This window comes from Panthera pardus, unplaced genomic scaffold (assembly GCF_024362965.1).
Source record: "Panthera pardus isolate Hobbes unplaced genomic scaffold, ASM2436296v1 HiC_scaffold_2, whole genome shotgun sequence".
NCBI classification, from domain to species: domain Eukaryota; kingdom Metazoa; phylum Chordata; class Mammalia; order Carnivora; family Felidae; genus Panthera; species Panthera pardus.
The window spans coordinates 42722377-42737148 of record NW_026526765.1 but is presented as its reverse complement, the minus strand read 5'-3'; the positions used below and the strand labels follow the sequence as shown (position 1 = coordinate 42737148).

The 14772-nt window shown below is 53.6% G+C and overlaps 1 protein-coding gene across 3 annotated transcripts in view; it reads left to right on the top strand.

The window, feature by feature from the left end:
• CAMK2A (calcium/calmodulin dependent protein kinase II alpha) overlaps nt 1-14772 on the top strand; it is a 63414-nt gene that overhangs the window by 8980 nt on the left and 39662 nt on the right. For all 3 annotated transcript variants that reach the window (XM_019464412.2, XM_019464413.2, XM_053907030.1), the window contains exons 2-3: nt 4667-4761; nt 11963-12022. In XM_019464412.2, coding sequence (XP_019319957.1) covers nt 4667-4761; nt 11963-12022 — 155 coding nt within the window. The remainder of the gene's footprint in view (nt 1-4666; nt 4762-11962; nt 12023-14772) is intronic.

Genomic DNA, 14772 nt, shown 5'->3' with positions numbered 1-14772 from the left:
GTTCGGGAATGCCTGTTCTTCTAGAACTTCGCTATCCAACACGGTGGTCACTAGCCACGTATAGCTGTTCGAATGAAATAAAATAAAAAAATTCAGTTCTTCAGTCCTCCGAGCCGCATTGCAAGTGCTCTATGAGCCTATGAAGCTAGCGGCTGCCGCGTTGGACGACACGGAATATTTGCACCATCCCAGAACATTCTGTTGGACGGTGCTGGTATAGAATATTAAAGATGGAGAGGGCTCTGTGCTATTTCGCCTCATCCACACCCCGACTCCCGTGCTGCAGATAAAGAAGGGGAGGCCTGTGTTGGGGCAGACCTCTGCCCAAGACCTCCCAGCAGGGCTGAGAGCTGCGATTCTGTCCCTTCTGGGTCTGTCTGTCTCACAGACACACCCCTCCCTGACCACGTTCTGTGACCTGCTTTCCCTTCCTCTGAGGACCCCTGGTCACTCCCTTTCACGCTGACCTCCCCATCTTGGCCTCCTCCCCTCTCTGCCCTGTCCTGTTTCCAAGCCCCTGCCCATCGACCTGCCAGCCGGATATGATAATTCCCACTTCACAGGGCTGCTGTGTTCAAGAAGGAGCTTAGTGGTGCACATGCATTTGAAAGGAGGATGCCTTCTGGGTACGTGGGAGGCTGGTGCCCTCTGGACCAGTAGCTCTGAACTGGTTTTGATAAACTCCTCCCTCTGAGCTGCTGCTAAAAGCTATGCATCCTTGCCCCAGAAAAAAATGCACATACCTACTTTCAGAGGCGCAGGATGTCCTTTAGGGGGTACACGGCCCCTGCAGCAGCCCTCCCCATGTTAGAACCTAGTTAGGACCCCCAGCTATAAGCTGAGACTTACCCAAAAGCTTGGGGCTGTGTTCCAGGAAGGAAGTTTAGCAAATGTGCCTTCTACTGTTTTATAGCTGTGGCTCCTAGGTTCTCAGCTCCTGAGGCAGAGCCCAGGCTCACACGCCTGTCAAGCCACCCTGCACAGAAGTACATGTGCCAGCCCCTTCAGTGCTGATGTCCGGAGACAGGGCATCTAGGAGGACTCCCGCAGAGGGCAGGAAGGACAGCCCAGTTGGCTGGGAAACTATCACCTGAACCCGTGTGTTCAATGAAAATACAGATCCCCTGTGCCTCTGCCCAGAGGCTCTGATTTGGTAGGTCTGGATGGGGCCTTGGAATATGTATTTTAAAAATACCCCCAGGGGATTCCTGAGCAACCAGTTCGACAACCATTGGTCTAAGGTCTTTACCTGGAATGGATTTTTTTACTTAGTTTTTTCTACTTCTTACTTAGCATTTATTTCTTTAGCGGAGAAATTATGTCTATCCCTCTTTTCCTGCCTTCCTCCCACCACCCTTCCATCCCTCCATCCCTCGCTCCCATATTAATTGAACTCCAGGCTCCAGACCGGACATGGGCTAGATGCTGGTCACTGGGGCAAGACTCTGCCCTGCACCCAGGAGCTTACAGCCTCTCTCCTTCCCTGCCCCCTGATCTCACTGGGGCTCTCCAACCTTTCCCAGAGGGGCCACCTTAAACACTCTGTCCCTTGAGGCTTTTGAGAATCGAGGACTCCAGCTGGGCAGGGACCTGAAGGTCTTTAGGCCCGCCCGCCTGTCTGTCTGTCGTCTCTTTGAGAGATGAGTTGTGCCCTACCTTCTTCAGATGCCTGTTCCTATTCCTAACACCTCCGATGGAAAATCCCCTTCCCCGTCTCGTTTCAGTCCCTCCCACTGCGAGTTCAATCCACCTCCTGTTTCTGCAAGTAACATTTATGGAAGCCCTATGGGCAGTAGACATTGGGTTCCCCGGGGCACAGGCACGTGGAGCAGCAAGTGAAAGTCCTGGCCCTCAGGAACTTACCGTCAGGTGGGAGGGACAGGAGGAGCAACCAGCCGTGAACTTGGGCTAGATGGGTGGGTGTGGAGTGCTCTGGGAGCACAGGCCAGGCACCCAGGTCTTGCTGCTTTCCTGGGTGTGTGTGGGGGGGGGGGGGTCGGGGTGGGGGGACAGCGTGGTGCCCACCTCAAGGAAGGTCCATTGTTGTGTGAGACTTTCTACTTGCCCAGGAATTCTGGCCTTCTAGGGCTTTCCTAGAGGTCGCATTTCCTGGTCTCCAGCCCCCTCCTGGCACTTTCTTCCTCATCCCTCCTCAGTCTCCCACCCTCTCCATTCATGCTGCCCAGACGTGAAACCAGTGACACGGGGCCCAGGGTGTACATAGGGAGGGTGTCTGTGCCAGCCTGCAGGCCTCCTGGGCTTGGACCTACCCGTATGCTGAGGATAGGGCATCAGCGTTGGAGGATGTGGCCACGTCAGGAACCTGGGTGTGGCGGGCTCCCTTGGTGAGGGAGAGCAAATACCAGAGTTCCAGACCTAGCCCTGCCTACAGCTAGCTGTGCGAGTCTTCTACGCTGAGCTCCCAGAGTCTTGAGCTCTACTCCTGACTTAAGGAACCCGACTCTGCATTTCGATAAGACACCCTGGTGATTCACATACACCTTAAAACTGGGATGGGCACCTGGATGGCTGTTGAGCACTGAGGGTTGACCCTTGATTTCATCTCAGCTCTTGATCCCAGGGTCTGGTACCGAACCTTGCGCTGGGCTCCGCGATGAGCGTGAAGTCTGCTTAAGATTTTCTCTCTTTGTCTCCCTCTGCCCCCACCCCCCACCCCGCTTGTGCATGGTCTCTCTCTCTCTTTCTCTCAAATACAAAATATAAAATAAAATAAAATAAAATAGGGAAAACCTGCCCACAGACTTGCTTCTTGCCTTTAGTCTGTGGTTAGGGGGCTAAGGGTGGTGCCTACGGTCAGTGTCCAGCTCCTTAGGGGCAGGGAAGGTTTATCGTCTGTGACATGAAGGAGTTGGACCAGATGACCTTTGTGGGAGGGGGTATGACATAGTTCTTGGCTACAAGATCTAACCCTCAAACTAGTTTTGTTTGGCCAGATTCTCTGTTTAAAAAAATTACTTTCAAGAATAAGGTGCTAGTCTTTAAAAATTGGGAATTTTCACATACATATCCAGACTTCTGGCTTTTCTCAAAAAGTTGAACAATCTGGGACATGGGCCACACTCCACATGGCAGTAATCAATGTCCCCATGCAAGCGCTGAAACTTATCCCTCGCTCCAGATTGTTTCCCAGCCACTGATACTTTGAGGGTCAAGTCTCAGAAGCCTCTTAAAACATGTGAAAAGAGGCTCAGCCTTAATCAATATGAGACTCACAGATCAAACCTAAGCTTAGTTGCCATTTTCCACCTGTCTCACTAGCAAAGACAAAAAAGCTTGATGATACACTGTTGATGTGGGCGAGGGAAATGGTCCCCTCACAAACTAGAGAAAGTAGGTTGGTACAATCTCTAAGATGGATAATCTCTCATTATCTGTTGAAATTACCGATAACACCTACCCTTTGACCAAGGAACACCGTTTCTCAAAGTTTATCCACAGACAGCTGCACACAAGACAAAAGTAATTCTAAGGCACACATAGAAGGTTAGTCATTGTTTGTAATATGGTTTGAACTAACCTAATTGCCCAGTGATAGGGGACTGGCTAGGTAAATTATAGGACAGCCATATGAATAAATAATGAGGAGCTCTTTATGTGACGATTTGTTTTTTGTGTTTTTTAAAGATTTTTAAAATCTTTGTTTATTTTTGAGAGAGAGAAAGAGAGAGAGAGAGAGAGAGAGAGAGAGAGAGCAGGGTAGGGGCAGAGAGAGAAGGAGAGAGAGAATCCCAAGCAGGCTCTACACCTGGTGTGGGGCTCATACCCACGAATTGTGGGATCATGACCTGAGCCGAGATCAAGAGTCGGATGCTCAACCAACTGAGCCACCCAGGTACCCCTCTTGTAACATATACAATTTGGAAGGAGTATCTCCAAGATATCTACCGAAAAAAGGTAGGGTGAGGGGGTGCCTGGGTGGCTCAGTCGGTTAAGCATCCGACTCTTGGTTTCTGCTCAGGTCATGATCCCACAGCTTGTGGTTTGGAGGCCCAGGTCGGGCTCTGCGCTGACAGCACAGAGCCTGCTTGGGATTCTCTCTCTCCCTCTCTCTCTCTGCCCCTCCCCTGCTCACCGTCTCCCCCTCTCTTTCTCAAAATACATAAATAGACTTTAAAAAAAAAAGGAGGGTGCAGAATAGTCTGCAAGTTCCAGTACCTTTGTGTGGGGGAGAGTATTTGTGGACAGCTGCTCAAGGACCTGGTAACACTAGCTGTCCCTGGGGATGGGACCTCGGAGACTGGGGTACAGGGGTGGGAGGGAGTCTTTCCAATCTTTTGAACTTTGAACCGTGTTGATGTGTTACCTACTCAAAGAATGAAAAAGTAAAATCTTTCAGAGACCGGGATGCTATGATTCTCACACTACACGATTCTAATGTTTTACAACTTGGAGAGCCCAACTTATTACAACTCTGCAAGGTTTGTCTCTCGTGAGGCCAAGGCCCTGATAATCTGCTACCAGTGGTTCTCCCAGGTCTCCAGCCCTGCCCCGTCCCTGAGTCAGGCCACAGTTGTCCTTGGGAGCTCCTGCAGCCCCGCAGGAGGTCTCCCTAACCAGCATGGTGCAGACGCATGGGCTTTGGTCTGTCCCAGCGATGCGTCCCTTGGGCCCTTCCTTACCCCCTGCACCTTCTCTGTCCTTCCAGGGGAGCCTTCTCGGTGGTGCGCAGGTGTGTGAAGGTGCTGGCTGGCCAGGAGTATGCTGCTAAGATCATCAACACCAAGAAGCTGTCAGCCAGAGGTAGGTAGCAGACCTATGCCTCGCCCGCCCTCTGGGGCTCTTGCAACCCTCTACCCCTTGGGTTAGAGCCAGGACCTGGGTCTGTCCCCCTGGGTGATGCTGCAGGAGGGAGCTGCTTCCTCCTGTGGGTATTATGAGGGCAGACCTCTCCATTTTCCTTCCTTCGGGGATCTAGACCGGAGGCCATGGCCTCTCTGCCTCCCACCCAGATGAAGGCAAAGGCTCCAGGTAGGACTTCCTTTCCCTGTTTTTCTGCCACTTGCTCCCTCTCTCATCTCCAGACCTCTGCACCCACCATTCCCTCTGCTGGGACTCCCTCACCTGGCTCCTTACAAGCCTGATCCTTTCTAAATCTTCAGGTCGCAGCTCAATGTCCCATCTTTTGAGAGGCTTCCCTGACCCCCAAATCTGAGGGGTCTCCCCTATTTGATATGTTATTACTGTTTACCTTTGTGGCTTTACCCCAACCTGGACTTATCCCATTGACTGACTTGGTCCCTGATTTCACATCCATCTTGCATCTTGACTCTAAGCTCCAAGAGGGTAGGGATGGGTCTCAGTCCCTGCTATTTCCAGTACCTAGGATAGCACCCAACACACCCCAGTGCTCTACTAGAGGCCAGCTAATGCCAAGTACATTCTGCTGCAGCCACGCAAATCCACTCTCTTATCCCTAAATTTTCCCTAGAACGGTGGCTCCCCAAACTGTCCTCACCCTGGGACCCCCGGAGAGTTTCCAAAACTCCTGATGCCTGGCTCCTACCCACCGAAGTTGTGATTTAATCCGTGTGAGGTGGGACCTGGGTTTGGAAGAGATCCCCGGGTCATTCCAGTTCGGAAATGGTCCTAGCAGCATCCGCGTCACCAAGAGATCGTTAGAAAGGCTTCTTGTTTCTAGACTTAAGGAATCAGGATGTGCATTTTAACAAGGTGCACTGGTGATCCGTGTGGACACTGGAACTTGGAAAGCCTGCCCAGGAGCCTTGCTTCTTGCCCTGAGCACGTGGTTAGAGCGGGAAGGGCAGTAACCATGGTCAGTGGGTTGGGGAAGGTTATCTTCAAAACTCCAATTCCTGCTCTGAATGGTGTCTAGCTGCCTTGGGGGTCCCCTGGAGGCGAAGGGAATTCTGTTGGGTGAGGCAGGTGCAGGTGCAGCCTGGGGGACGCCGAGCGAGGGGCTGGCATAGTGTCCAGGGGTTTGCCCGGCATAGGCAGCAGCTGCGTCTGGGCTGGAGCCCAGCAGGTGTGGGGTTTACGGAGGCTGTTACAGGATGTTCACATTGTCCCCCGCAGGCCTCCCAGCGGGCCCTGTGTTGACCGTGTGTTGCTGCCTTTCATCCCCCGGCTCAGTGCTGCTGGGAGCCCAGCGCTTTCTCCTAGTCACTGAGTTCCCCCATAGGCAGCCAGTGTCCTGCTGGGAGAAGAGGCTGGGGCTGTGTGTGTGTGGATTCTCTGAGGGTCCCTGAACCTGCCAGGATGGCACACATTCAGCTTGAAAGCTGGTGTGGAAGGGTGACACCTGTGGAAAGTCCGGAGCCAGAGCCAGGGGCAGGGGTCAGGGCGGGCAGGAAGGCCACAGGAATGCTGGGGTTTGCCTTGCTGTGTGACTAGTGGCACTCTAGTGCCCTCTCTGTGCTTTATGTCTCTAGTGATCAAAGAAGACGTCCCAATCCCTGAGATACAGTGGGGGCAAGATTAGAGCCATGACTCGGGATGGCAAGTTGAGGTAGCTCCAAAATGAGGGAGGGTCAGGAACCAATGTCTTCCCTGGATGCTGGGGCTCTTGGGCAGTTCACTGCCCCCCCCCGCCCTCTCTCTCTCACACACACACACACACACACACACACACACACACACACTCTGACAGGAAGAGACAGATGTTTATGGGGGAGAATGGAAAGGGCATTGCCTCTTTTCTGGAAGGTAGAACTAAGCATTCCTCAGGCAGTGTAGACTCTGGGCCGTGCCAGGAGGAAACTGCCAGGCACCCTGTCATTCTCTGGCGATTTGTTGAGGCTCTGAAATCCTTAGAGGAAGGTGGTCCAGGCCTAGGTGAGCGCGGAGGGTGGGAGTGGGGAGGTTTTCCGGGGAACCTTCTCAAAGAAGTCTGCCAACTGCCAACACTCCTGTCCCCAATGGGAGGGGAGGAGAAGAGCGGCTTTTCACAGGTTTCTTTGTTTGCCACTCATGGTGCCCGGGGTGGGGAGCAGTGTGATGCTGAATATTTGGCAACGTACCCTAAGCTTCTCCTGCTGGCACTCCCGGTGACTTTGGCAGCTCCCCGCAGGGGCCATGCCCACCCGGAGCATCCGTCCTCCCCTGGGCGGGGGCTGTGGCTTCCCCTTCCCCTTCCCCACCAGGGTCAGCCTCTCCTGCTGTTGCATGGCTCCCCAGCCCAGAAGATGTTTTCTTGTATGTATTTTAAAACTACTCTTTAAAAAAAATGTGTATTTATTTTGAGAGAGAGACAGAAAGAGCGCAGGGGAGAGGCAGGGAGAGAGAGGAGAGAGAGAACCTCAAGCAGGCTCCTTGTCAGCGCTAAGCCTGACATGGGGCTCAGATTCACGAACGATGAGATCATGACCTGAGCTGAAATCGAGAGTTGGACGCTTAACCGACTGAGCCACCCAGGCACCCCAAAACTACTCTTTTAAATAAGATACTTATAGTATAAACAGTTCCAAGGAGCCATAAAGACATGGAACAGAAAGTACAAATTTTGCCTGTCCCAAGCCCTGCTGAATCCCCTTGGGAGCGGTTAAAAAAATGCAGCTGCCCTAGTTCTACCCCAGAGGGTTGGATTCAGTAGGTGAGGCCCAGACTCCTATCAGCAGTGATGATAGCTAGTATATGCCGGCGAGAACTCCCTGCCAGGGGCTCCAGATGCTTCCTAGCCCCAGCCTCACCCAGCACACAGAAAAAAGTCATTAGGGGTGCCTGGGTGGCTCAGTCGGGTAAGCAGCCAACTCGTGATTTTGGCTCAGGTCACTGTCTCGTAGTTCGTGAGCTCGAGCCCCATGTCGGGCTCTGTGTTGACCATGCTTGGGATCCTCTGTCCGCCCCCCCCCCCCCTCAAAAATAAATAAATAAGCATTAAAAAAAAAAAAGAAGAAAAATTCATTAACATTTTAGGGCATGCTGGGCACATGGATGTGGCTGGCACAGCCAGGGGAGACTGACTGGGGTACAGACACCTTCACAGTACCCACTCTCTATCTGAGTGCTGAGGGGTCACTTCCTTGGCTCCCTGGCAACCAGTCCCAGGACGCAGCATGAGCCATTCAGGCTACCCCTGTGGTCCGTGATGGGAAGTAGGCAGTAAGACACATCTCTCCCGTCTTCCTCATCTTACTCCCCACCCCTGCCTGGCACTGTTGCTCCTTAGGATTATTTCTCTAACCCCCCCCAGGATCAGGAACCCTGTTGAGGCCCTACAGAGGGTGGGGGCATTTCCTCTTGCAAGACTCTGAAGTCTATTTTTTCCCCCTGGTTCTTGTCCTGTGCCTCTGGCCAGAGTCCCACTGCCCACCTGCCTGCTGGAGCCCACCCCCTCTGCAGGCACAGACTTCCAGCCTGCCCCCATGCTCTGCTCTGTCTTGCCCTGCCCTTCTGGTGCTATCTGGCCCCAGGAACCTCACCCTGAACCTTACTTCCACTCACCCTTGCCTGCCAAGCTCCTGGGCAAGGTAGGACCCCTTAACCCCAACACCCTGGAGGTCTGCCCCCAGGCAGTGGGGGAGAAGGTTCACAAGGTATTGTAGTGGGCATTGGGGCTAATCCTTCCAGGTACCTGGGCAGGAGGCTTCACCATTGTGGGACTATATTGAGCTGGATGGATTGATTTGTCAATTAATTAATTATAAGAATGGGAGGCGATATATAGTATAGTAATTATTAACATGGGCTGAAATCCCAGCGCTGCCATTTCTTAGCTATGGGACTTTGGACAAGCTGCTTAGTGGCTCTGGGCCCCGGGAGCACGGCAGCGACTGACAGACAAGGTCTTGCTCTCACCGCACCCATTTTCTAAGGGGGAAGACTGAAAATAACACTGAACATATAAATAAACTGGATAACTTCAGGTAGCAAGGAGTGTTATAAAGAAGACAGGGCAGTGGGAAAGTGATGGGGCAAGGGGACACTCAGAAAAGGCACCTCTGAAAAGGTGACGTTGTGCTAGACCTGCCAGGGGAGAAGGAGGCAGCCATAAGAAGACCCAGGAGAAGAGCATTCTAGGCAGAAGGCACGGGGCGAATGCAAAGGCCCTGGGGTGGGAAGGGGCTTGGTGTGTCTGAGGTCAGAAAGGAGGCGGCCACTGTGGCTGAAGCTCCAAGGCCAAGATGAGGCAGGACCCAGCAGAGTCTGGCTGGTTGTTGTGAGGAGTTTGGATTATAAGTACACTAGGGACTGTTGAAGGGTTTGAAGCCAGGGAGTGACAGCAACTAATTCATATTTTAATAAGAGGTTCTTCGCTGCCAAGGACTATTGGCTGCATTAGGGACAGCATCCAGGAGCAGTTCCTCAAAGCTCTGAGTACTAACAAGGCTTCACCACCCTACTGAGTGATTCAAAAAAAAAAATTTTTTTTAATGTTTATTCATTTTAGAGACAGAAAGACAGAGCACAAGCAGGGGAGGGGCAGAGAGAGCCCAAGACAGAATCCGAAGCAGGCTCCAGGCTCTGAGCCGCCAGCAAAGAACCCGATGCGGGGCCCGAACCCACGAACCATGAGGTCATGATCCAAGCTTAAGTCGGACGCTTAACCGACTGAGCCACCCAGGCACCCCTGAGTGATTTTGATAAAGGGATTGCCCTTTTCATCACTGGGCCTCAGTTTCCTTACCTACATAACAGAGCAAGTCCTCAGAGGTCAAGAGAAACACAGTCCCTACATTCTTCGAGGAATGTTAGAAAATAAAAGCATTTCACAGTTACGAAAACCATTGGAAAACCTATATGTTTACGTAAATTCAACAAATTAATGCTTCTAGCGCTGGAAGTTGCAATGCGGTGTGATCTGGGGATCCCCCTCTTCTGTGTGGGAATCGGCCTGCCCCCACCCTGGAAGATATGCAAGGAGGCTGGGAAGGACGGGGGGCCAGGGGAAGCCCCCCAGTGTGCACAACCTCCCCTCCCCCAGCCTGTAGTCCACCTTCAGCTGGGGAGCTGAGCTTACGCTCTATGGAAACAGGATTGGACTTAATTGCTTTGCTGATGAAAAAGCCACATTTCAGTATTGATCTTGGCTTCTGCAGCCCATGGAGGACGGCTGTGATTGCTCTAATAGTGATTGCTCTAATAAAGAGGCAGGGGAAAGCGGAGCTGGCTGCCTGGGGACAAGAGCTGGGACTTGCTTCGTCCTTATAATCTTCCTTGGTGCCTGCCTGCCCTGAAGGGGCTATTCAGGGACTGGGTTCTAGTCCTGGCTCTGCCTCTGAGTATCTGCAAGTTCCCTGGCATGGGCCTCGATTTTCCCATTCAGAAATTGGGGGCAGGTGGAGGTGGTGGCAATGAGTCAGGGTGCGGAGAACAGTATAGTACAGGGTTTTAAAGCTCCTCCCCGGAGTCTGCCTGCCTGGGTACAAAGTGTGGCTCCACTGATCACCACAGTTGTGATTCTGAGCCAGGTATTTAACGTCCCTGTTCCTCTGTCTCCTCCTCTGTAAAGCCAGAATGTGACAGCACCTCCCTCAAAGGGCGGTTGTAAGCACTTGAGATGCATATAGAAGTGCCCTGTAGGGGCGCCTGGGTGGCTCGGTCAGTTAAGTGTCCGACTTTGGCTCAGGTCATGATCTCACGGTCCGTGAGTTCGAGCCCCGTGTCGGGCTCTGTGCTGACAGCTCAGAGCCTGGAGCCTGTTTCAGATTCTGTGTCTCCCTCTCTCTCTGACCCTCCCCTGTTCATGCTCTGTCTCTCTCTGTCTCAAAAATAAATAAACGTTAAAAAAAAATTAAAAAAAAAAAAGTGCCCTGCACAGCACGGGGCACATAGTAAATCTTGTAGATTTGCTACCGCCTCCCTTTTTGTTGTTGTTGTCGTTGTTGTTTTAAATTAAGGCATCAACCCCTGAACTGTGAGGAAAGCACCCAAAAGGAGATGGAGACATGCATAAAATGGGGACAGGGATGCCCATAGCACAGGGTCGTTGGGGGGATGGAAGGGGGTCATGGGTATGATTGTTCCCAGCAGTCCCAGAGTCAGTGACTATGGGGGGGAGAGGGGGCAGATTCTGAACAAGTCCTCTCTCCCTGGGGGTTTGGACAAAAGTCCTGGAAAGCAGGTGCAAGAGCTCTGGGTAAGCCCCGATGCTGTCACATGCAGGTTCTGTACTGCAGATTCTTTGGGGCTCTCTGTGTCACTGGTCCAGAGTCCCCTGTAAGGGGGGTGGCCCCTGCAAATTAATACGGTTCTTCTCTTGCAGAGAAAATACAGACTCCTTTAGAAAGGTTTGCCATTCAATGGTTTATTCTTTACTTCAATTATTTCTTGAGCACCTACTATGTGCCAGGCATTTGGGTAGATGCCAGGGTACAACAGAGACCAAGTTTTTGCCCTTAAGGGCACGAGACAAGGTCCCGGTCCATGAGACAAGGTAGGATGTGTTGTCCAGGGGCCCTGAGAACCCAGAGGAGGGGCCCCTACCAGCCTGGCAGTCAGGACAGGCTGCTAGGAGAAAGTGTATCTGAAGACAGGTGGGATGAACCAGTGATGGCTAATGATGGCTGGGCGGGAGGTTGGAAGGGAAAGTTCCAAGCTGAGAGAACCACACGGGTGAAGGCCCCAAGCCCAAGGGAGAGGGTTGTGCAGGGTGGGTCTGGAGGAGTGCCTGTCAGTGGTTCAGTCCCAGCTGGAGCCCCATGGGAGGGGCAAGGCTGGGGGCGGGGCAGGGGCCTGCCCTGGGGGGCAGTTCTGGGCTCTGTGGTTGTGGCTCTGGGAGGTACCTCAGTTGAGAGCCCCGGGAACCAAGGCCCAGAGAGAGGAAGGGACTTCTGAGGCACTGCAACCTGGTCTCTCCCCCTACTGCTGCATCCCGCTGCCTTCCTGGAGGACCCAGGGCCCCTGCCAGAGAGGCGAGCTTCTCCAGGCGGGGCCCAGGGGCTGCCCTGGCAGGTGCAGATCATAAGAGGCCATGAAGAGGCAGAGATGGAGTGGGGGAAGGTTCCTCCCTCACCTGGGACTTACCTGGGCATCTGTGTTTCAGACCATCAGAAGCTGGAGCGTGAAGCCCGCATCTGCCGCCTGTTGAAGCACCCCAACATCGGTGAGCTTTGGGGAGGGGGGAGGGGTGTGGGTGGCACCCGGCCCGGTGGGTGTTTGGGGGCTGGGAGGGCAGCTGCTCTCTTCTCTGGGCATCATGGCCCCCGTTATGGGAAAGGGGGTAACTTTAATGGTTTCCACGTTTCTCAGAGACCAGCTTGGTTGAGGGGAAGGTGAAGAAGGGGCCCTTCCTCCCAGCCCACGCAGCTGCCGGCAGCCTCCTTCGGAAAAGCTGTTGCAGGAAAACTCCCGAAGCTCTGAGAGAGACGAAAATAGGCCAGGCTTGGCCTTGACCAGCACGCCCCACTCCCCAAACCTGCCCCATGCTGAGTCAGCCTGGCACTGTGGCCGGGCCGCCTGCCTAGCCCAGCCGCCTGCTTGCCCCCCAGAGGCAGGCTCCAAGGTGGCCCCGGTGCCGGGGTAGACTGAGCCCAGGCCGCCAGGAGAGGCCGGGCCTAGACCACGTCACTGGCTGGCCTCCCACCTCCCCCTTACATGATTGGGGGGCTGCATCCCTGCCCATCATGGTTCTGAGTTGGGCGGCTGGGGGTGGGGCGTGGGAAGGAAGTGCAGATTCTAGATGGAGTTCTGTCAGGGAATGGCTGTGTGACCTTGGGTGGGAGCCCCTCCCTCTCTGAGCCACTTTCCTCCCCAACTTCACAAGGAAGCACCCTCTGGATCATCTGGGCATCTTGTTAAAAGGTAGATTCTGGTTCAGTGGGTTTGGGGGCGGGGGGCAAGGTTTTGCGTTTCTAACACGCTCCAAGGCGATGCCAAGGCTGCTGGTTCCCAGACCACGCTTTGAGGACTCAGGCCTAGGGGCTCTCTGAGGAATATTCCAATTCTGACAGCCGCCACGCCTTCACCCGTGGGGAGGAAGCATCTCTCTGTGCCCAGAGCCCCAAGGGTTAACTCTCCTGCTGGAGAGAAGCATCTCCATCTGGTATTTATACCCAAAAGGCACCTCCCCTTCCCTGTGCCCAGGGAAGGGGAGCAGAGCCTTGCAAACAGCAGCCAGAGGCTCCAGGGCCAGAATCAGAAGAGGGGCAGCAAGGCAGCTGGTGGGGAGCGAGGCTGGTTGGACCCCCGATCCCCGACCTGCTTGCAGACTCACTGTGCAGCCCTAGGCTGGCTCCTGCCTGGGCGGGGCCTCCACCTCCCCAGCTGTATGACGGACAGGATTGTGAGTGATCTCTGACGATAAAGTCCCACGGTTCTGAGAAAGCCTGTCAGCCCCAGAGGAAGGAGGTGGTGTGTGTGTGTGTGTGTGTGTGTGTGTGTGTGTGTGTGTGTGTAAGGGTGTGTGTAAGGGGGTGTGCTGCAGCTGTCTCAGGTCAACGCTGCCTCCTCTTTGCACCTCCTTCCCCCTCTCATTCCCAGCTGTGCATGGGGAGCAGTAGTCATGGGCTCTGGGGCTGACAGACTGCAGCTGAAATCCTGGGTTTGCCGCTTAATTGCTGTGTGACCCCGGACATGTTGCTTAACCACTCTGAAGCTCGGTTTTCTCAGCTGGAAAATGGAAATGATACCCACCTCATAGGGTTGTGATGATTAGATAGAGCATAGCACAGTGACAGTCCCGAGGTAAGTGCTTTATTATCATGAGACTGCTCCACTTTTGCCTCAGTCCACACCTTTCCACAAAACCACCTTACCTGAAAATGTAACCTCCACACGATTCTCATTCCTCTGAGCCATCAAGGTGTTTGGTCAACAGTTTGGGGCCCTATGTTTAACATGGTGGTAAAGAGAACGGGGTTTACACGTGGGGTCAAATCCCAGCTCCGCTGTTCACTGGGTGTTTGAGTGTGGGCAGGCTCTGAACTTCTCTGACCCTCGGTATCCTCCTCTGTGAGGGTAATCATGATATCCACCCTCTACAACTGTTGGAGGGTTAAATGGGAAAGTGCAAATAAAGCACTTAGCACAAGCCTGGCACATGGGGAAGTCTCAGAAATGATGGCTGTCACCTTTAATATCGTTGTCATCTTTGAATCATTTACTCCTTCCTTCCTTCACCTGATAGCAAGGGCATCCAAGGCCCCACCGTGTGCCAAGGCCTCTGCTAGGGATGGAGGATGTGCGGAAGAAGTGAGGGTGGGGGTGGGGAGGGGGAAAGGAAGGGGCGGGGGTGGCTGATACACAGGGAAGTGGAGAGCCGAGCTGAGACCCAGACCAGGAAGACGCGGGGGAAGAACCCGAGCTATCTTAGGGCTGGAAGGGCCCTGAAGGGTGCTACTTCCTGAGCCTCCAAATATCTCACTTCTAAATAGATTATAGATTATAATCTGCCCAAAGAAATGCAAAGAGGTACAGCCGTGGATGCAAAACCCACGAGGCAAGTCCGTGCCTGGAGAAGCTAGATTGAGACCTAGCCAGCCTGCTTGGTGTCTCTAGCCATGTTTACTGGCTGCTGCCCGTGTGTGGCCGGTGCCCAGCCCCAGGGGGACCAGGTCAGGGAGGCCGTGGCTTAGCACAGGGCGGCCCAACTGTGCCATGCACATGGGACAGTGCCCTACACTCTGTATTACCACCTGCTGATGGGGCAAACCCCAAAGGCCATCCCAGGGAGTGGGGGACAACCTTAGAGTTTCACAAGTGATTTGGGTGGGCAAGAGAAGGGGGGCTGGTTGATAATAAAGACGATGGTGTTTTCATTTATCAGGTTCTTCCCTGTGCCGGGCACCGTATTGAGGGCTTTACAAGTATCATCGATTAACTTCCAAAGCAGGCCAGTAGTGTTACCACTACTGG